This window comes from Carica papaya, chromosome 7 (genome assembly GCF_054855325.1).
Source record: "Carica papaya isolate Zhongbai chromosome 7, ASM5485532v1, whole genome shotgun sequence".
NCBI classification, from domain to species: domain Eukaryota; kingdom Viridiplantae; phylum Streptophyta; class Magnoliopsida; order Brassicales; family Caricaceae; genus Carica; species Carica papaya.
The window spans coordinates 4,013,786-4,036,555 of NC_142315.1; the positions used below are offsets into that span (position 1 = coordinate 4,013,786).

The 22,770-nt window shown below is 31.4% G+C and overlaps 2 protein-coding genes and 1 long non-coding RNA gene across 5 annotated transcripts; 2 read left to right on the forward strand and 1 right to left on the reverse strand.

Annotated features, from left to right (window-relative positions):
- Positions 1-10,191: 10,191 nt before the first annotated feature.
- On the reverse strand, positions 10,192-11,065 carry LOC110822100 (spastin, putative (Protein of unknown function, DUF599)). Its single transcript, XM_088208101.1, has 2 exons — positions 10,898-11,065; positions 10,192-10,825 (listed from the first exon to the last, which is right to left on the reverse strand). Exons 1-2 carry the CDS (start codon positions 11,063-11,065, stop codon positions 10,289-10,291), a joined length of 705 nt encoding a protein of 234 aa, XP_088064227.1. The 3' UTR covers positions 10,192-10,288.
- LOC110822101 (uncharacterized) lies at positions 10,478-12,368 on the forward strand. Of its 2 annotated transcripts, XR_015813508.1 has the most exons (4): positions 10,478-10,616; positions 10,691-10,883; positions 10,962-11,044; positions 11,879-12,368. It is a non-coding gene; the product is annotated as an uncharacterized LOC110822101 (long non-coding RNA). The 2 variants fall into 2 exon arrangements; XR_002541202.2 differs by having other exon boundaries at positions 10,962-12,368.
- Positions 12,369-13,193: 825 nt separating this feature from the next.
- SYP61 (syntaxin of plants 61) lies at positions 13,194-22,379 on the forward strand. 2 transcript variants are annotated; one of them, XM_088207579.1, is made up of 9 exons: positions 13,195-13,348; positions 14,154-14,196; positions 14,536-14,615; positions 15,360-15,473; positions 15,755-15,868; positions 20,632-20,819; positions 21,593-21,683; positions 21,888-21,953; positions 22,051-22,379. In XM_088207579.1, the coding sequence occupies exons 3-9, from the start codon at positions 14,562-14,564 to the stop codon at positions 22,159-22,161; spliced, it is 738 nt and encodes a 245-aa protein (XP_088063705.1). In that variant the 5' UTR covers positions 13,195-13,348; positions 14,154-14,196; positions 14,536-14,561; the 3' UTR covers positions 22,162-22,379. The 2 variants fall into 2 exon arrangements, with proteins under 2 accessions (XP_088063704.1, XP_088063705.1); XM_088207578.1 differs by lacking the exon at positions 14,154-14,196 and having other exon boundaries at positions 13,194-13,348.
- The last annotated feature ends 391 nt before the right edge of the window (positions 22,380-22,770 follow it).

The window sequence follows — 22,770 nt, forward strand, 5'->3', positions numbered from 1 at the left end:
GGTTTATGTAGTTAGAGTCGTTATACGAATTAAAAATTTGACCTAATTTTTTTATTTATATAAAAAAATTGAATAAAATTAAAATATTAATTAATTAATTGTGTAAATTACAATAGGACTTGTAGAATGCATTTAGCCAAATAATTTATAATAAGTTATAGTATCTTCAATTTCCTAAAAATGGAAAATAGAAGGAAAATTTTTAAGAAAATATATTTTCTTTCATTTTAGTATATTTTTTCACCTGCAAAACTGTGATTTTTTTTTTCTTGAAAATAAATTTAATTTTTAATTTTAGAAAAGAAAAAAGGAAATATCTTTATTTTTTAAACCAAAAATAATATAATTATTAAAAGTATTTTTGATGGTTAAAAATGAAAAATTATTCTTAAATAAAACCATAAAAAATTAATTCTGTTGGAATGTGCGTGTTAAGAACGCGCCTGCCGAGAGCGTAGAGTGGGATCTCCACATGTTTCCTTTTTTAAGTCGGTTTAGTCTTTTGTGTCAGTCTCACCCACCGCACTAAGATTGTTTCATTAATATACGCGGGGGGGGGGGATGTGTTGATTTCGGGCACCCACCTGCTTTTTTCTGACAAGGGCGCTCCTCATGAGTAATTAATGAAAGTAAAAGGAGTGCTCGAATCATCTTCCTACTTTCCTCTTTTGAGGTCAAATGCCACGTTGGTCACTTTCCTTCTCGGGAAAACCCTAAACATAATACATGCCCTTTTCACTATGCCTGTGCTCATAAATTTAAGAGTTGTTTCCACAGAACCATTTTCATGTCAATTTTGGTTTTTTGGGAGGCACGCACCACCTTTTTATTCTTGTGGATTAAGGTTTTTCCACCCCCCACTATATTTATATTTATATTTTGTAAAGTGAATGAAGGGTTGTAGTTCAAAGTAATTAAATAGAAGGAAACTTTATATCCTATGTATGTGTGTGTGTATATCTATATGTCTCTCTTTCTCTCTTTTTAGGGTAATGTAATACTATAATGTCTCTTCAATCACAGATTTACTTGCTTGATAATAAGCGACTATAATGTATTTTCAATTGCAAATTTATTTGTTCAACATTAAGCGTTTTTATTGTTACCTAATTGACCAAATGGATAGTATCAAATCGGATTAAGGTTGTCATTTTATTTGGTTGAAAAATTATTCGATCATTTTTTTATACACATGATAGTTGTTTATTTTTTTTTAAATATATTTTACATCAATTAATGAGATGTTACATCTATTTTATCAATCAAACTAAGATAATTATATCTTAATTATTAGGATATCACATGTTTGACGAAGTAAATCTCTTATATTCCAATACTTCATAAATTTTTTTAGTTGTGGAGTATGTGCATTTCTCATGGTCACTATGATTTCTGAATTATTTGGTTAGCTCATGATCCTTCTTCAAATAAATTACTATATTTTGCTAATAAATTAAGTTAAATATAATATTAAGTCACTATATTTTAACATATATTAATGAATATTGTAACGACCCTGAAAATATTCAAAATAAATAAATGATAATTTAAGTGCGGAAGCGAAATAAATGTTCAAGGTTTACATTCCTTACACAATAACTCAAAGTACAAATTTGTGTTATGAAATTCACTATTTTGAAAGAAATACAAAGAAACAAGGAAGTGAACGGAAAATAAATAAAACTAGCATTTTACTTGCAATCCTCTTGCGGATCGGGTTCTGAATTCTGGTCCTCATAATCTGAAATGATTAAATAAAAGATGAGATATACTAGTCCAGTAAGAATATCATACTATATTACCGACACATAAATGAAGGTTGGTAGAAAATTAAAACAATTAATGGAGCACTTAATTTAAATCAATACATTTATTAAAAATAAAATCATTTGTCATCCACTTACCGCAGCGAGATTTATAAAAGCAACCTATAAAGACAATAACATAACACTTATCATGATTTTATATGCAATTGGTAACAGACACACATTATGAATCTATATTCAATAAATTAAACAATAATCTTTCCGTTTATCGGCCTACTGATATCAATTGGGGTTCATAGGGATATATCTGTTACGTGTGAACCATTTCTTTCAACATTTCTAATTAAAGAGTCGTCCCCATACTTCGTCCGGTATGAGGGTGAAACGGGTCGTTCTCATACCACGTCTGGTATGAGACAACGTTCATGGTAGAGTTTCTTATTGTATTCGGTTTGTCCACTATTTTTAAGGATATCCAGTAAGGCTGCCGTTTTATCCATTCACTTAATCACATAATTTTTCTGTTTTCCTTTAGTCTCCATTTTTCTAAATTAACCTTAATCAAATACACAAACAAACATGCATCGGGGAATGCAATCATATATCAGTTTTTTACTTTAACAGTAGTCACGTAAGGAAGTAATACTTGCATTCAAACTATAAAATCAATAAATCAGATACTATCATGCATTTAAATTGTAAAATAAATTAACAGAAATTAATAGAGAGCAATTTTCGGTTTTGGCTCCATTAGTAGCACGTAATTAATTATAGATATTTTTTAATTTTTACAAAATACCGTATTATTTAAAATTAAACTTCAATTGCATAATAGATGATACGGTGAGGGATTCTTACTCAATTTGGTGCCCGAAAAGTTAAGCTGTTCACTGCGCCTACAGGTGGTCTTCGGGTTCTCTAAATTTTTTTTCAAAAATCAAAGCGCACTATAAACACCTATAAATCTTCCAAACAAACCCAAAATCAGTCTCAGGGCCCATTTTGGCCAATTTTGAAATTCTGGCACGGCGGCGGTCCACCTCGAGTCGACTTTTTTTGGCCGTTTTGGATCAGATTCGGCCTATTTTGCATCAATCCTTGCGAGAAAATATATTAAGGGGTCTCGGTTGGCTGAAAAATATAAAAAATCGAAACTCGCCGACGACGGGGCTCTCTGGTGTGGCGGCTCCTCTGGCTCACGTTGTGATTGATAATTTTGTTTCGGTCAACCTGTAGAGAAATAAATTATGGAAAAATTATGCAGAACGGGAATCAGAAATGGCTTCATTGGAGGCATTCTGTGAAATTCCCCCTCGCGGTGGCGCCCGGCTTTACCCACATTTTTCGGCCAATCGACCGGTTCTTTTACTCCAATTTAGCCATGAGTGTGTTTAAATTTGAATTCCAAGTCAAATGAGAAATTTTTACTTTTTTTAGCAGTCGGAAAGGGCTCTGGTGCGGCTGCGGGTGGCTGCAATCTCCTTTCTGGCGGCCGGGTCTTCTTCTCCGACGAGTGGGTCTGACGACTAGGGTTATAATTTGGTGTGGATGGGAGTTATTTATATTCGCCTGCTTTTGATCTGCGTCATCCATCGTGTTTGATCTGAATCGTTCGATCGCGATTAAATAGGGAGTAAATATAGACCGTTCATTGCGATCCCATCTGGGCCGTCTATCGCGATCTAATCTGGACCGTTCGATCGCGTTCAAATCTGACCGTCCGATCGTGTTTGGAGAGAGAACGTATCTGGGTTGTCCGTACGCACAGGAACAGATTTGGGTCGTTCGATTGCGAGTACGCGGATCGCACGCATGGCACCGCATCAGTGTTCGCTGCCACGCAGCGCGTCCTAATTCATCGGGCCTGCTAATTGGGCATATGACGTTGTGAAACTTCTCTAACTTACATTTTGACCACTGGTTTCCAATTTTTCTTTCAAAAATACCAACATAATCCAAATTTTCACTTATTTTTTTCAAAATTATTTTCAATTTAATCATCCATTAATTTTATTTTATTTTCACTCTAAATTGAAATTAAAAAAATTAAAAAATTAAAATTTTTTATTTATAATAAATCCTAAATTACAAAAAATTAATTTAGGGTGTTATAAATATAACTCTTTGACTATAAAAATAATTTATAATTTATAATTTAGCATGCAAAAATTTATAAATAAGCGAAAAAAAAAAATTATATTTCAAGCATTTGAAATGCACTAAGAATAAATCGCGTTTCATATAAACCTTCATTCCTTGTTGACATGCTTTTTACTTATTTTTTCGTGCACATGGTAGCTGTTCATTTTTTCTTCAAACCTATTTTATGTTACTTGATGAGATGTTACATATGTTTTCTTAAATATTTAATCTTGCAAAAAATTATTATTTCATTTTTTTATCAACCCTACTAAGATAATTATATCTTAGTTATTAGGATATTATGTGTTAATGAAACCATTGTCCTCCTTCAAATAAGTTACTATATTATGTTAATGATTAAAATTAAGTGTAATATCATATATGATAAGTCATTATATCTTATTATATGTTGATGAAAATAATCCTTTAAATATAAAAATAAATTATAAATTATAACATGCAAAAAATTTATAAACGATTAAGAAAATATTGTCTTTCACACGTTCGAAATACACCAACAATAAATTATGTTTCACATAAGCCTCCATCTTTTTTAATGACCATATAACACACATTCTAAACGATTAGATTTCGGGAAAAAACTCAAATTACTCTATCAAATTACACAAAACTTTTAAGCAGCAATCTTAAAAGACAAGAAACAAGAACAGAAAAATTTCAAAGGGTATTAAAAAAGCAATCCCCAAAAAAAAAAAAAAAAAGGATGAAAGCTTGCAATATCATATTGTTTGAATAATGATGATGATTCTTTTTCTTAAATCAATCATTATAATGTTGTTTGTTGACCAAATTTTTACCTTAGATTTTTACTGCTTGGTTAATTTTGTTGTCGGGTGTGGTAAATCATTTCTGTAGGGCATAATAATTATTAGCTCCGCACGAGTTGGTTTATTAAAATAATTGCTCTTGAAAATAGGAAAGTAAGTACCGGTAAAAGTTATTGTTGGATTCACGTAACATTTGATTTAACCCCAATGTACTTCTACTTAGTTAAAATTCATCCCAAAAAGGAAAGCTCATGGGTCCTCCATAAGTATATTTCTTTTTTAACTTTTGATTTCCTTTGGTAATTTTTTTTTTTTTTTGGTTTCCTATTCTCAAATTATAAACTTTGCTTTAAAAACAAAAAAAAATATTGTTGCCGGGTTGAATGTACTTTCTTTTTTCTTTTCTTTTGCACGTGAATTTTGTCAAGAGGACAAAACAACAATGGGGGATTAGCAAAAATTAAGGACGGCAAAACTCCATTATAGTTGTCTTCGTGCTTTTTCTTTTTAAAAAAGTTTGTTGCTAAATTTGAATCCAAATTCTTATATTTCAATAATTATTTATCATTTCCGTACTAATAACAGTAAAATTATTAATATTATAATATTTTTAAAAGATAAAAACTAAATTCAAACACACATTATCCTAAAAGATCAATTATTATTTTTTTAATGTTTTATTTGTCCGAAAATAGTTTATAACTATTTATTTATTTTTTGGTATTTATTCTTGTGCGTATTAAGTTAATCTCAATATATATATATATATATTTCTTATAGTAAATCCCTACATTTTGTATAAATAGATAGTGTAATTTTGATTGAATTAAAATTATATTTAATCTCAACAAACAAACAAACAAACGAATGATCAATAAATATTCGTAAATTTCAAAAGAAATTAATTATTTTTTTGATAATATGGGTTTAGCTTAAATTTAAAAATAGTTAATTATTTAAAATAAGAATGCACAATAAATTATGAGTAGAATGAGACAAAAATTGAATAGGAAGGAAATTAAAGTATCATCATAAAGAAAAGGATTTGTTGTTAAATTGTGTCCGATGGGAATTAATAATTATAATGATTGCTTGTTTAAAGGGGAGGGTTGATCCAAACCACCCATTAATTCACGCTTGCTTATATTTATGCCATAGCTAATTCAAGTTTGGGTGCCGGTATTCACGCTTCAACAATTAGACATACATACATACATATATATATATAGAGTTAATTCTCGCATTCTATAAGAGGTTATTAATTCGAGTCGGGATGATATTTTTTCATATATATATATATATTTATTCATATTAGAATATTAAATTTCTATTTAATGTATTTTTTGTTCAAAGTTTTTTATGAGTTTTAGAAATATGATAAAATCATCTATATATGTTAAATTTATCTACTCGCATTTATGCTTATGCTCATCGATGATGAAGTAGGAGGAGATATGGACAAACCAAGTTATATCCGTTTTAAATTTGTCGATGTAGCACCCATGTTAATACCTATGTGGATACCATGTCAACAAATATTTTTATCTCTTCTTACTTTATCGAAGCGAGCTCGTAACTTTTTAACGATATTATTTTCTTTTTTAGTATGTAACATCTCATTTGTGTCATAATGTGAAGAAGTTCTATTTTTTTTATATCTATCGTCTTCTTTAAAAAATAATTTCTCTTTCATTATTTTGTAAATTAAAAAAAAAGATAATACATCATCTCCGCCAAATTTGTTCTCATTGAGCACGTAGATACCTCGCTCTTTCGTGCGAGCTTTTCTTCTTCATAATGTCTAAGTTATCACAAAAGTAAATTTTATATTTTACTTCTTATTTCTCAAAAAAAAAAAAAGTAACAGAAAACTTTATCGAGTCTTTTAAGGATGTAACTTATCAAATTGTTGATTTTTTTTTTTTTTTTCATGAGTTTGGAAATTCTATGATTATTTATATTAATATATAAACATTTTTATGTGTTGGTAGCATGTAAAAGACAAAAATTAGTATCATACATTTCCAAAAGACTTGATATTTAGTTTAGAAAAAATAAATTCTTAATGTTAATGAATTATTAATTTTATCGTTATAATTTAAATAGTAAAAAATAATATTTTAACCGCAACGACTCCAAAAATATCTAAAAGAAATAAATGATAATTAAAGTGCGGAAACGAAATAAATGTTCAAAGTTTACATTCATTACACAATAACTTAAAATACAGATTAGTGTTACGGAATTGACATTTTTGAAAGAAATACAAAGAAATAAGAAAATGAACAGTAAATAAAAAAAACTAGCATTCTACTCGCAACCCTCTTACGGATCGAGTTATGGATCCTGACTCTCTTGATCTGAAATGGTTAAATAAGAGATGAAGTACACTACCTCAGTAAGAATATCATGCTATATCACCAACACATAAATGAAGGTTGGTAAATAAAAAATAAAAACAACTAATAGATCACTAAATTAAGCAAATTCATTTATTAATAATAAAACTATTTACCGTCTACTTACCACAGTGAAATTTATAGAAAACAACATATAGAAAATAATAACATTATATATATAATGATTTCATATATAGTTGGCAATATCGCACAAATCATACTTTCATATTTAAATCATCAAACAATAATTGCTTATTTTTCCATCAGCTTGCTGGTATCCATAAGGGTTCATAGGAATTTTTCTGCTACACGTGAACCTTTTCCTTTAACATTCTCAATTACGGGCCGTCCCCATACCCTGTCATATATGAACGCCAAATTACCAAATCTCAATACCCTGTCTGGTATGAGGGTGAAGCCAGACATCCCCATACCCCGTCCGGTGTGAGCGCTAAATTACCAAGTCTTCATACCCCATCCAGTATGAGACACGTTCACGGTAGGGTTCTCTGTATACCTTGTCCATCCACCATCTCCCAAAATGTCCAGTAAAGCTGTCGTTTCATTCAGTTACTTAATCACACAAGTTTTTCGTTTACTTTTAACATAAAATTTTCTAATTCAACCGTTAACAAGTAAAATAACAATACATACATTCAAACCTATAAAATAAATCAATAAAGCACTATCATACATTTAAATTGTAAAAACAATCAACAGAAATCAACAAGGAATAGTTTTTTATTCTGCATCCATTAGAAATCCGTAATTAATTATGAACATTTTAATTAAATTTCAATTCCATAACATAGAATAGAGTGAAAAATTCATACTAATTTGATACCCGAAATGCTAAACTATTGACTGCACCCACTAGCGATCCCCAGGTTCCCTGAATTTTTCTTCGAGAATCAAAATATGATATAAGTACCTACAAATGTCCCAAACAAACTCTAAATCAGTCTTAGGGCCCATTTGGCCAATTTCAGAATTCCGGCACGACGGCGGTCCACCTCAAGTCGGTTGTTTTCGGTCGATTTCGTATTAATCCCTGCGAGAAAACATGCTAAGGGGCATCGGTTGATCGAAAAAATACAAAAAATTAAAACTCACCAGCGCAGAGCTCTCCGGTGCGGCAGCTCCTTCGGCTCACGCTGCGATTGAGTATTTTGCTCCGGTAAACCTGTATAGAAGGAAACGGTGATCACAACGGTTGAAAAATTACGTAGAATGGGAATTAGGAAGGGCCTCATCGGAGGCATTTTGTGGAATTCCTTGGGGCGGCGCCGTCGGACTTTGCCCACATTTTCCGATCAATCGACTGGTCATTTTGCTCCGATTTGGCCATGTGTGTGTTTAAAATTTAATTATGAATAAAGAATTTTTCTTTTTACCTATTTTGGCAGTCAGAAAGGGCTCCGACACGACGATAGGTGGTGACGATCTCCTTCCCGACGGCTGGTTCTTCTTCTCCGGCGAGGGGGTCTGACGGCTAGGGTTAGAGTTTGGTGTGGATGGAGATTATTTATATTCATCCACTTTTGATTTTGGTCGTTCATCGCATTTGATCTAGACTGTCCGATCGCGATTAAATAGGGAGTTAATCCGAACCGTTCATCGCGATTCAATCTAGATCGTTCATCACAATCTAATCTGAACCGTCCAATCGCATTCAAATCTGACCATCTGATCACGTTTGTGGGGGAACTCATCTGGGCCGTTCGTCTGCGCGGGAACAGATCTGAGCTGTTCGATCGCGGGCACATGGATCACCCGCGTGGCACCGTGTCAGTGTCCGCTATCACGCGACGCGTTCTATCTCGTCGGGGCTGCTGACCAGGCATCCTACGTGACAAAACTTCTTTAAATTGTATTTTGATATCTGGTTTTTTATTTTTCTTTCAAAAATACTCACAGAATTCAAATTTTCACCAATTTTTCTCAAAATTATTTTCAATTTAATTCTCTATCAATTTTATTTCATTTTTTACTCTAAATTAAAATTAAAAAATAAAAAATTATATTTAGAAAAAAATCTTAAATTATATTAAAAATTAATTTAGGGTATTACATTAACTATTGTATTGATTTTGTTCCACATTTAACTCTTTCATAAATTTTATTGTCAGCCCATTTGAATTTAAGCGATAAAAAATCATATATATATATATGCATAGAAAAATAGACTATGATTGTTTGAATTAATAATACTTTAATTTATATAATAATTAATTAATATTTAAGAAACTATGTATCAGCATTAATATAGATATGGTACATGAAAATAGTTAGCTACTAAAATTTTAAAATTGTATACATTTAATTATTTTTCAATATGTTTTAATAATAATAAAACTAGATTGAGTATCATCTTCATTATTATTATATTGAGTCATGCCAATACATTTCATTTAATTATAAATATCCATCATAAATTTAATAAAAATTATCCATAATTCACATAAAAAAATTACTAATTTATATAGAAAAATATGTTTTCGATTTGTATTTGTTAACACATACTTGATGAGAGACTCGATTAAGTTTGGGTGACGATTGAAATTATCATATACATTATAAAATAATAATATTTAAAATTATAAAATTTGTAATAATAATAAAAATAAATTTAATATTGTACCATTAATTTATCATTTAAATATCTTAATATTAACAAAAAAATTTGTTTAAAGATATCAATTTTTAGAAGCTATTAAATATGTTTCTGTATTTGATTTTTGATATTTTTTTTATTATATAAGAAGATATATTCATATATGTTTTAATTTTTTAAAAATATTTTTATACTACTTTTAATTAATTTTTACATTTTAAACACATTTTTCTATCAAAATTTTAAAATAAAATTAATAATAGGAGAAAAAGTGTATAATATTTTGTGAAATATGATAATTTTTTTTTTAATTTTTTTTATAGATTTTAAAATTAGTAAAGTGAGTAAAGCTTGGTTTAATTCGCCTGTAGATTCAAATCAGTAGATTTTCTAAATGAAACAACTATTAGTTTATTATATTTATTTAAATGGAAATGTAGAACAAGGGATTTTGGCAGAAGAAGAAGAAGAAGAAGAAGAAGAAGAAGAATCTGATTTTCTTTTTCAAAGAATTTTCCTTGAACTTGTATTTCATTCTTCTCTGCAACAATGGCGTAATAATGCAAACAAGAATCTCAATCATATATCAAGCCTTTTGCCTACCTGGCCTCCTAGAAACCTCTGATGGTACAACGGCGTCGGAGTTGAGTTTGTGTCAAGGTAATGAAGTATAATTACTATGACGATCGAGGAAACAAACATTGGAATTGGACCGAAAAACCAGAGAAGAAAATTGAAAGCGAAATACAGAGATCTAAGCCCGATCGACCAGAAATCACCTCCTCTTACTACTGTATTCTTCACAATTTCAGGAGGTATGTCATTTCCCGGTGTGGTTATCAGATAAGTTGCGTGGATGAAGTACCTCGTTGATTGGATGAAGCAGGCGAAAGCAAGGACGAAACAGGTGAGCAAGCATATGTACTTGATTGATATGGTGGCTGGCCTTGTATCGCCATAGATTAACTTGTTTTCGAAAAGGTTGTTGGAGGAGGAGTTTCCGAGCCAGGCTCCAATTACAGAGCCGAGAGTTAAGGAGATTGAAGCTAAGAATGTTGCAGCAGAGGTGTTTGTTGAAAGTACAGAGAGAGCCATATTTACATTAGCCTTATCTACCTGCAAAACCATAAATCCATTTTAAAAAATTAGGGTTACAAGATCCGAAGAGTAATCAGTAAGTTGACTTGCCTGCATAATTCTGTCAACCCAGATTTTCTTATCATTGTTCATGAAGCCAATTACTGTTGTGTAGGGAAGGTAGAGGACTCTGTAAAGAAGGATGAGATGGTAGCAGAACATGACGAGCAAGCCCAGAGGGACAAAGAACAAATCAAGGTGCTCTTTCTCAAACAACATTTTTGTTTATGTGATGATGATAATGGTAGTGGAAAAAAAAAAGTACTTGATAATAAAGCTTGGAGTTTAATTAGTTTAAACCAGAGATGGGAGCTATTTTGTAGCCATTGACTTTGCTCATTTTATGAAGCCAAGACAACTTGCAATCTTGTAATTACAGTTCATATGGAAAGAAACTGGCATTTAAAAAATTGGATATTTATGATTGCAAATGTTAAATTATGGTAAGGCAAAACCTTCAGGATTAATTCAATATGCATAATTAAATCATAAGCATGTGCTGTTAGTAAAATAGAAAAGCAGATAAATTCATATTGGTATAATACGAATGGACAGAAGACAATCCAGCCATGCAAACTCTGGGATTTTTTTAAAATAAATGCTATCTATACTCTCATGCATAGGGCTGCTGTACTCAATTGTTATGTAAAAGTAAAGGAAAATAATTATTGGTTTTGCTTAGTAACGTAATGGTTAAGAATCTATACATAATTATATATTTGAAATCAAAGTTTTTGCTCTGATTGCATTGAAATCACTCTTTTTCTTGAAAATCACTCAAATACTCTGTAGTTTTATTCTGAGTTAAAATTGGATATTAGAAAATCTATGATAAAGTAGAATAACCATTTTTGGAGGGTATGCTATTCAAATTAGAATTCGTTGGTTCTTATTTGTCTTTGGTTATGGAGGTAGTACAATAGTTTTCTATTCAATGTTGGTGAATGGCAAGTCGTGACGTCTTTATATTTTCAGGGAGGGTTACTCTTCAAGGAGACTTTGTCTTCTCTTATATTTTTATTTTGTGTACAGAAACTTTTTCAGTAATGTTAAGACAGGTTGAAGAGAAAAGAAATGTTCATGAGATCGAGATTCGTTGAGCAACATAAATTATTACTCACTGATGATAGCATTATCTTTGGAAGAGCAAAGGTGGAGACTATTGGTAGACCGGTGTATATGGTGGGTGAGAAACTGGTGGCTACATGAATGAAGTGGATGAATCTTCACACTCTAATTTAAAACTTTAAGAGTTCTTTTTTTTTTTTTTTCGGTGAATTGGAGCCTTAAGGATAAGTTTTGTTGGGGAATAATGAAATAGATAGCTCGAGTTCAACAACTTTAACTTGCTCATTATCTTCAAAATGTATATATAGTTTATCGAGATTAGAGAAACATAATAGTTTTGCTAAAACATTATAATGGTGTTTTAGGGTTAGACGAAATACCATCAAAGGATATGTATAATTTAATTATGGAGAGAGATTCCTATAATGTATTTAAATTCATTAGTTCTCTAGTATCTTTATGTTTCGAAAATTTGAGTTCTTAGTAGAAGATGTTTTATCTTTAGTTTATTTGCTTTTATTTTTTTCTATCATTTTGGGTTTTTAGAGATTATAATAATATAATTCATACTTTACCTAATGAGATATTATATTTATTGATGTTGTTACTTCTTCGTACGAAACTCTTAATTCCGACTTCCTTAACTGGCAAGAAAGATCAAAATTTGATTTTTTTCCTTTAAAGAAGAAACGAAGTTCTTGACAATTCAAGTAGAAAAGCATTGTCATATATTTAAGGAAAGAGATTTTTTAAAGGCATCTAAAATGAGAATTTTAAAAAGCAATGACTTGTGGAAATTAACCATAAAGAAGACATTTTTTTTATTTTAAAAAAATGGGTTTGATTTTACAAATTAAAAAACATAATCAATACATGGAGGTTAAAATTCTTCAATTAGTGGATTTGAGTTTGCGATTTAAGCAAGAGTTGAATGATTAATTATTGGAATTGATTTGATGAACAGCCATTCGCCCTTGTTGAATTATGAAACCCAAGTTCTGTTCAATATTTAAGGTAACGTTGACAAATGGTTTGTAATTATGGAGATTAACATATATAGATCAATACACTAAATGATGAGAGTGGGGCAGACATTTCATCAGAGCTGCTTCGCCTTTGCTCGTTACTGTAGAGAGATTACGTTGTCGACTTCTGATTGGTGCACACTTTGTCTGTATATATATATAAAATATATAATATATTTGTATATTTGCATATGCGTATGTTTCTGTACGTATAGTAAACCTAATTAGAAGTTGAATTGGGCCTGATGACCTACCAGTAAGATTGGGCTCTGAAACTAACCATTTTTCCATTGTCTTTCAATCAACAGAACAAAAACCATCATAAAATTGCGATCCACGGAGATTATTTCGTTTACCTTCACCTCCGATTAGGGAAGTAGAGGGTTGTCGACACAGAGACCTGTTACTGGTAAGCGTGTTTCTCCGTTCAATTTTTTCTTTAGATTAGACATATCCATATTTTTAAATTTCAGTTTTCTTCTCTGTTATGTCTGTAATACACGTCTCTAACTTTGATAATGGCGTAATTTTTTCATTTTTTAATTTTGATAATTGTTTCCAGATAAATTAACAAAGATCTCAGTATTTTTGTTTTCGTCAATGTTTTCCGTATATTTTTATAGATAAATTTATTTCTGAAACCATCTATGATTACCATTCTTGCACAAATTTAGTTAATGTTGCCGCTTTTCGCTCTGTTCTGGAACTTTCGGGAGTTTCTTATAGTTGCAGATTTCTATTGTTGACTCTCATAACAATGGTGATCGAATTATATGTCCGAACTACAACATTTATTTGTGTTAACTTATTATCGGTTTAGGTTTAGTTTCTTTGTAACTGCATCATATGGAGAATGAGTCTGTGCGTGTTTTAGCCTTTTGAGTGTATTGAAAATAAGCAATTCTTCTCTCTAATAGAGGAATATACAAGTCTTGTTTCTACGCATAGGTTTCTTGTTGCATAGAAAATTTTCGCCTCCATGTTGTAAACAAAAATATTATCTACTTTTTGATTTTATTTCTTGTACATACACATATATATGGTTGTTGAAAGTAGAACTGTTTTGATGTTTTCTTTAATTACAGCTATAAATGCTTTTGTGCATAAGCATATGAATTTTGGGAGTAAAAATTTTTAAAAAATCTTTCCGTTAGCACCACAAATTGAAGGCAACTACATCATGTTGTGTTTCCTCACCATAAAAACCTATGCAGAATCAATGATGATGATGTAGCTTCACCCAGCCTTCAAAATCAAGTAAGAATCAGTGACTAAACATAGATTGATATCTCAAGTTTCCCTTCTCTTTCTTGACAACACAGACTCAGTTCTCAAGTTGTAGACTATGGCTTTTGTGACCTTAACATAGATTTGATTGCAATGCTGGACTTTTGTTTGCAAGTGGTTGTCCAAACATAATGTTTTAAAGGACTGGGTTTTCTCTTTCTTATTTCTGAAATTCTTTCCTTTTGAGATCTGTGAGCATTATGCAATTCCCTTTCTCAAACATGTAATCTGCTTGAATTTAAAACTTTTCATTTATGATCTTTTAGCTTTTATTTGGATGATGGAAGTTTATTATTCGAATGGGTGCAGGAATATTTGCTTTTACTGGTTACAGGATGTCTTCTGCACAAGATCCATTTTATATTGTGAAAGAGGAGATTCAAGAATCTGTAAGTTTTCTGTGTTGTTGTTATGGTTCGTGGTTGTGAGGACATAGCTTTCTTAATTGAAAAAATAAAGATGATGTCAAGGATATAGAAAAGTTTGGTTTATTACTTTTGGGCTATATCTATATTAAAAGAGTATATAATTATTTTAATTGTGGTCTTTAGATTATTTATATTGTAATTCTTTAGTTAATTGCAGCTAACTTTTTGCTCTTGCTCTTTAGCTAAGCTCTTTTGAATTAAGAAAAAAAAGGTAAAAAGCTAGTCGATTAAGTCAGGGGATTTTCATGTGACACATTTGTAAAAGAAATATGTGAATAATTTGATGCAAGTGGTTGAAAGAAAATGGATCTGGAAGTATATTTATGTTGCAATAGCCATCTCTAATCTTCTTAACCTTGTTGTAATGAACATATTGGGATTTTAGCACATGGAACAGAATAAGTGCTTATATGTGCTTTCTTGTGCAGATAAGTACCTTTAATATGGTTAGGTTCTGTTAAAGCAGTTATTTTTAGTAAATGAGATCTAGGTACTGTCAATTGAGGTTATTTAAGATGAGAAGAACTCTCAATTTTAGTTTACAACCGTAAATTATGGATCTCCAGGTTGGTTTATTACTAATCTCTCTTCCTCTCTCTTACTTGTTTGTGTGGTTGCTTTGCTTGGAATTTTTTTTATTGAAATGATCTCCTTGCAGTCATGAGGATATATCAGCTAACTTGTTTTCTGGGTCAACTTTGTTAGATTGATAAGTTGCAATCTACTTTTCGCCAATGGGAACGAATTCCTCCTGATACTGGAGACCAGGTGCATCTCACGAAGGAGCTGGTTGCTGGTTGTGAGAGCATTGAGTGGCAGGTATTAAAATTTTGCATATTTGGTGGGTCAAAATTCTCTAGCATTTCTTTTTTTTTTTTTTAAATTGCTTATTGGTTATTACTGTGATTTTGGATACATAGGAAGTCAGTGAGAAATCAGAGTCAGCAGTACTAGTTGTGCATTTTTTTTTTTGAAATAAAGCTGTGCATGTCTTTTATATTATGTTCTAGGACAGTAAATCATTGATATAACCTTGTTATTGGATTAAACTATTTAAACCATGTCAATGGCTGCTGAAAGCTTTCCTCCTTGATAGGAAGATGGATGAATTAGACAAAGCAATTGGTGTAGCAGCTAGAGATCCTGCTTGGTATGGCATTGATGAAGTGGAGCTTGAAAAAAGAAGGAGATGGACCAGTAATGCGCGCACTCAGGTATCACCTTTATAATAATTTAAAGATATTTTCAGTTATTTCCAATTTCCAAGCATGGCAGTGATAGCAAACTCTCTTCTCCCCCTTCCTCCCCTCCACCTCAGCATGAGGTATTGGTCTTTGAATGTGAGAACGAGTTGGTTTCCTTCTAAATCCTCTTACAGATATATATGTCCTTCTTATATTTTCCCTTAGATGCTTATAATGAAACGAACCCAGCTTTCTAATGCCTCATCTATTCTTATTCCATACTTTAACATTTTTATAACTGAATTTAATCAAGAAAAATAAATGGCTTCTATGTTGTCTTTTCCTTTAACATTTTCTCTGAAAAGTTAGGTTCAGTTCAGGGAAGTGATTTCTTTCTCTTGTCCCTCTCATTTCTTGTTTTAGTTCATATTAACTAATAATCGTGACATCATTAAATTTTTATGTATTTATAAGCATAATTTTCTTTCTACTTTCTATTCTAATTTCTTGGTGTTAAGAATATAATGTAAAATAGTAATTAGCTCTTATCCTACATGTTTAAGCTTTTGAATAACCTATTACTTAATTAGATCATTTAAATCATATAATAGCCAAAAGTTCTCCCCTCTAACCTTGATTGTAGAATAGATAGCTCAACACTCCCCTTTTTCCTCTCCTTTCATTTGCCTCTATTTGACCTTCAAATGATCGTTGCTATTGCTGATCACGATGTTGGAAAGTTTCAGCTCTCTACTTTGATTCTAGAGTATAGTTCGTCAGAGTTTCGGGTTTATACTTGTAATGGTCCTTGTATTTGGCTAAATGGAATAAGAATTTGATGGAAAAGGGATTCAGTGGGAATAGAATAAATGTAATTATGATTATGTATTACATTATTTGGTTCGCATATTAGATTAACTAATGTATGATAATAAGTGTTAATTTGCCTACCTAGGGTGTCGGGGATAAAACCTATACATCACATCTAAAATTTCTTAGATATAACACATAATAATTCTTAATAGTCACATTTAAGGATTTAATTGCATCAGACAATTAGGAAGTTGGAGAACTCTCAAAATATTTTATTGTATAACTAAAGTGTCTTATAAAAAGTGAAACCATAGAAATATTTATAATGCTTCTTAAGTAACTTTTACCAAGTAGGATTGAACTAAGAATACTAACACTAATAGAATTAACAAGTAAGACTACTGATAAAATAAGAAAACTGAATACTAATGATAATAAAATTCTAAATGACTAAAACTATAATAATAAACTCCTAATTATATTTAATAGAACATAATTTCCAATCTATTTAGGTGATCTAGACCTAATCAATTCCACCTCACTCTTCTCTGGTTGGAGAAAATTCGTCATGAGTTTTAAAGTGGAGAATGATGTAAAATATCAATTTTCGAGCTTCCCTATGAAAATTTACCAGGCTGTCTGTTCGGTCATTCTCTTCTCTAGCAAACGTAAAGGAAATAAATCGTTGTTCAAAAATGTGACATCCTGGCGGTAGGATGAAATTAACATATTGAACCATTTGTGACTCAACTTCATCCTTGAGTTCAACATCACTAGATCCAATTATTAGCTTAGATTCCTCTTTGCACGGAACTTCTGTAGAACTCTCCTTACGTAGTGACAGGTCTTGAATAACCTCAAAACTTATATTCTTTGGAAGACTTGACAGTTCTTGTATCTTAGCTTCAACTAGCTTGTTCTTTTTTTATCTTTTTCGTTAACCATAGGAGCTTTTGGATGTTTATATTTACTTACCTCTTCGAGGGTCATTTGCTTTAAAACTAAGTATAAAATGATAAGTATTAGTAGTCTCACTATGCTAAGCATGTCAAATAAAATCAAAGTTGATATAGAAGAATATGTGTGAACATTATAGATATTACATTATACAAGAGGGAACCAATATAGGTACTATGATGAATAGAAACAAAACTTTCCTGAGTTACCAAAGTACTCATATTATCCGTTCAAACTAGTCTATATGGTTATAAATGCAACTGTGTTGAAAATTTGAGTCGTTCAACCCTAGAGACTAAAATAAGGTTCTAAGTTTCTTATTTTTATTTTTGGAGAATTGGTGAATGATTGCAATCTTCCTTCAGTTTTAATTGCTTGGTTGTGCTTAGCTACAACTAAGAAAGAGTTGTCAATTTTACGTTCTTTGAATGTTGGTTCATTCTTTTTGTTAGGGTTCTGCATGTTTGAGATTTTCCATTATATTAACTTTATGAAAATGATTGCAAAAATAAGAAAAGTAAGCAAAATTTTTTGGAAATCATGAAATGCTAAAATCCAGCCTTAAAGGAGGTAAAGCCGGTTAAAAAAGTCAAAACAGATCATGATTTTGCAATGCCCACTCGTGAGTGATGCGCGCATGGGATCCATGTCTCACCAGATGGTGCTGAGCTTCCATCAATTGGCTTGGCTGGATGTGGGGGTTGTAAATTGGAGGTCAGTGTGAGATGCAGTTGTGCAGAGGGATGGGATCCTGAGAAGCAGGTGTTGGGGATTATGGCGGCAAGTGATGCGTTTTCTTTTTCTGGCATAGTTCTGTAGCAGGGTTTCTGGGGACTGTCGTGAACGGCAGCCCTTGGAGTCTTTAAGGTTTTACGATTTTATTTTATTTTATTTTATTCAATATTCTCGTGAGTGATGCGCGCATGGGATCCACTCTCACCAGGTGGTGCTGAGCTTCCATCAATTGACTTGGCTGGATGTGGGGGTTGTAAATTGGAGGTCAGTGTGAGATGCAGTTGTGCAGAGGGATGGGATCCTGAGAAGCAGGTGTTGGGGATTATGGCGGCAAGTGATGCGTTTTCTTTTTCTGGCATAGTTCTGTAGGAGGGTTTCTGGGGGCTGTCGTGAACGGCAGCCCTTGGAGTCTTTAAGGTTTTACGATTTTATTTTATTTTATTCAATATTCTAATGGGTTTAGAGTTGTTTGTGTATAGTATTTTTGGTATGTGGTGTAGGAACTTTTGGTTCTAATACTAGCTGCTATAGGGCAAATTAGGTTAATTTGCCTGCTTAGGTGTTTGAGGGTAAAACCTAGGTATTGTACCTAGGGTTTCTACACATCTAAGAAGTTTTAAGCATCATATTTGAAGGTTTGGTTGCATATCACAATCAGAAAATTTAAAAACTCAAATATTTTATTAAATAACTCAGAAGGTTTTTACAAAGAAATTTATAACGCTCCCTAGGTATGTTTTCTGAAGTAGAATTACACTAATAAATATAATACTAATAGGATTAGAAAATAGTACTTCTGATACAAATAAGAAAATAAAATACTAATAAGAATAAAATATTAAAATTACGAAAGCTATAACAATAGATTCTGAAATAGTATAATAATTTTATATTTTAATAGGACTATGCTTTCTAATCTATTTAAGTAATTTGGAGCTTCTGCATCATTAGCAATTATATTATATAGTTAGTGGTTAAAATAGAGGTAGAATGGAGTGTCAAGGACTAATATAATATTTTTTATTTTATTTTAACTTCTTAATTAAAAAAAAGTATGATATTAACCATAAAAAATCAACATTAGTAGTCATGATATAACCATAAAAAGTTATAGAATATATAAATATTTAAAATTAGTTATATTATTTTGTAAAGAATTTTTAGAGATACAGAAAGATGTACCTCCTCAAAGAAGGAAAAGAAAAACTAAAACAGTATCTTTTTTGCGAACCCTATTGCATATGATACAATATTTTTGGCTCTATGGTGGTGTTTTTATTATAAGAGGCATTCTTATAAAATTGGGTTTTCTCCTTTTCTCTATATATAGGAAAAAACCTAGTTGTAAAGGGATAGTTCTTTGTATAGTGAAAATTTTTGCGCGAAGCACCCTCTGGTATTGTTCGGCCTATGATATTTTTATAATAAAGGTGCTCTTGTAACTTCGGTTTTCTTCTCTTCTATACATATAAAAAAAATCCTAGATGGAGATGATGGTTCTTAATATAATGAAAATTTTTATAGTTGTCTTCATGGAGTATTTCCTCTTTCTTCTTCTAATTAATTTTTTCTTTTGTAAAAGAAGCTTGCAAGCTTATTGATTTTCCTGTGCAAGCTTATTGATTTTCCTTTGGCTTGTATCCTTATTGCTCATTATTACCTCCTGGGCCTTTTTTGGGTTTGACTTTATGTGCTAAGCTCAAAATTTTGGCTGTACATGAAGAAGCATATGTAGAATATAAAATAATAAATTAAGTCATTTCTTGTAATGTTAAGCTATTTACTAATTGGTCATCCTACGAAATTATTTTACCCTTTGGTTCCCAACAACACATTACTTGTCAAGGTGGGATGAATAAATTGTAATTTACTCAAATAAGACTAAAAAAATAACTACTATTAGCAAATGTACAAAAGACAATATGTGAATTTTGACTCAATGGAGCCCTATCCTAACATTCTTAAGAGTTATTTAATTCTTTATGTTTTTTTATATATGTGTAAACTCACTCTTACTTTGATATTTTTTTCTTTTCTTTTTGTATTTTACATGTTAACAATTGTCTATTACTCTATTTTTCAGTTAAATTATGTGCTACAAGTTTTTGTCACCTACTTTATCCCCGAGAAGTTATAGGGCAGCCTCCAGAAAAATTCCTGGCTCCACTACCTGAACTCTTGTTACCACCTTTTCATATGTCTAAAAAATTTTAGATATTTAAACATCACGAACCTTGGTTTAGATTCATTTGGTTATGGATCCCTAAAGAATTTCAATACCTTTTCAGGTAAGCAACATGAAGAAAGCAGTGGTGGCAGGAGGAAAGGAGTCGCGTGGTACTAGTGTGAGTGGGATACGACGGGAACTGATGCGGATGCCAAATGCTAATCAAGTAGATAGATCCGCCCATTACGGCGTCCAAGATAATGATGATTTTATATCATCAGAATCAGATAGACAATTGCTTCTTATCAAGTAGAGCCTTCTAACTGCCTTTTTTTCACATTTCTTTCACATAATTACACTCAAATTCTTTTCAGATGTTTGCGTCCGTTAAATTTCTTAGTTGATGTCAGCATGTCTTAATTCTATTGCATATGTTCTAATTTTCTTACTCTTCTTGCATGCTATGGTGGTTGCTTCCAGGGAAATTGAGTTTAAAAATATTTCTCCTCTTGGCTTCTGGAAGTTTTAGAATAGGGATTCCACTTTCTCCATCAAGAAGTTGTGGGATTTATGTTATCAATCTGATTTAGCACAGCAGACTTCTCCCCAAACAGCTCAGATGGTCCCTCATCTGAGTCACCTCCCTATTTTCTTGTCATTATTGTGTTGGAGTTGAACCATCATAAACAAATTAATGAATGAAAACAAAACCCGTGTTTTGCTCTCACATTTATCTGCTTCATACGATTAATTGTACTAAACCTTATCAAGATTTTGTTCACCTTTTCTTATTTGGAAAGAGTTCACGTTGATTGTTGACCTTTCATATTTAAGAAAAGGAAAAAAGAAAAGATCAGGTTGACCTTTTTTAAGGGAGAGGTAGAGCATTAAAAGAGGCGTAAAAAGGGAAAAACAAAGCAGAACTTCATGCCTAGAGTAAACAAGACAAGTTGACTCTTGTAATGCGTGAAACATCTGAGATTGGTAGGAAAATTTGTTGAAGAGCAGGATATCAGTTTGCTGGAGTCTGGTTCTTCTCTGTATTCTCTTGGTCTTGACTGCGTATAAATTAATGATTGCAGGCAACAGGACGAGGAGTTGGATGAGCTTAGTGCAAGTGTAGAGAGAATTGGTGGTGTTGGACTTACAATACATGATGAACTCGTTGCACAGGTAAGGAACTATCTAATGTTGCATTGTCGCTCCTTTTGATTTGCCACCCAATCTCTTTATCCAAAAGTAAGGCAGCCCCTACGATTTACTGTTCTGTTAATCTTTTGGTGAATATCAACATTGCTATTTAGGAAAAGAAAAGGAAAAGAGAGATGGATATTTCTGATTTATTTGACTGAGATGTAATGTCTTGCCTTTTCTCAGGAGAAAATTATAGATGGATTGGGCTTGGAAATGGACAGTACATCAAATCGTCTTGATTTTGTTCAGGTAATTTCCTTTCATCTTACCATGGTTGGATAAAAGGTTGTGCTGGTCCTTTTGTTTTACGGAGAATTTTAAAGTTAATATTTTTATTTTGTTGCAGAAAAAAGTGGCCATGGTCATGAAAAAAGCTGGAGCCAAAGGCCAGATTATGATGATTTTGTTTCTGGTGGTTCTGTTCATCATTCTATTTGTTCTTGTCTTCTTGACCTAGGATGTAGGAAGGAATCAGCATCATATATTCGTTCATGGGAGAAGGATATCTTTGGAGTAATCATGATACAAAATTACTGGTGTAATATATATGGATATGTTGAATTTGTGGGATCTTAATTCTTCAAGTTTTCACCAATTTTTTGGACTTCACTGTAATTTTCCTTTTCTTTCAGATATTGAGTTGAGTTACAATATAAAGTCTGGGTTATTCGTATAGCTTCCATCATATTTGTATGTTTGGTATATTTTTTTGAGTAAAGTGGATGGTAAGATGCTACAAACTTTTAATATAATGATTTATGTAGGTAGCTTTCACCATTATTAGGCAATGGTTTTAAGCATTTTGTGATTATAATATTACTTTTATAGGGTCTGGGTAATCTGACTTTCTGAAAGTGATAATGTTTGATAAAAATTAGTTTTAAAAGTGCTTAATATAAAACGCAATATTAAAATGATGAAAAAATTTGTATAAAGGAAAAATAATAATTATTAAAAGTAAGTAAATAATAAATTGTTTTAGAGAAAACTATTTTAGTAATTTTAGTTATTTATTTAAAATTTAATTATTCGATTCTTTAATTGCAAATATTCTGTAATAAATATA

Excerpts from the sequence above, each read along its gene's own strand:
- LOC110822100 (XM_088208101.1), bottom strand. The coding sequence starts at position 11,065 with ATGTTGTTTGAGAAAGAGCACCTTGATTTGTTCTTTGTCCCTCTGGGC. Across the intron at positions 10,826-10,897 it reads GGGTTGACAGAATTATGCAG|GTAGATAAGGCTAATGTAAA; the intron begins GCAAGTCAACTT and ends ATGGTTTTGCAG.
- SYP61 (XM_088207578.1), top strand. The coding sequence starts at position 14,562 with ATGTCTTCTGCACAAGATCCATTTTATATTGTGAAAGAGGAGATTCAA. Across the intron at positions 14,616-15,359 it reads AAGAGGAGATTCAAGAATCT|ATTGATAAGTTGCAATCTAC; the intron begins GTAAGTTTTCTG and ends CAACTTTGTTAG. Across the intron at positions 21,684-21,887 it reads ATGATGAACTCGTTGCACAG|GAGAAAATTATAGATGGATT; the intron begins GTAAGGAACTAT and ends GCCTTTTCTCAG.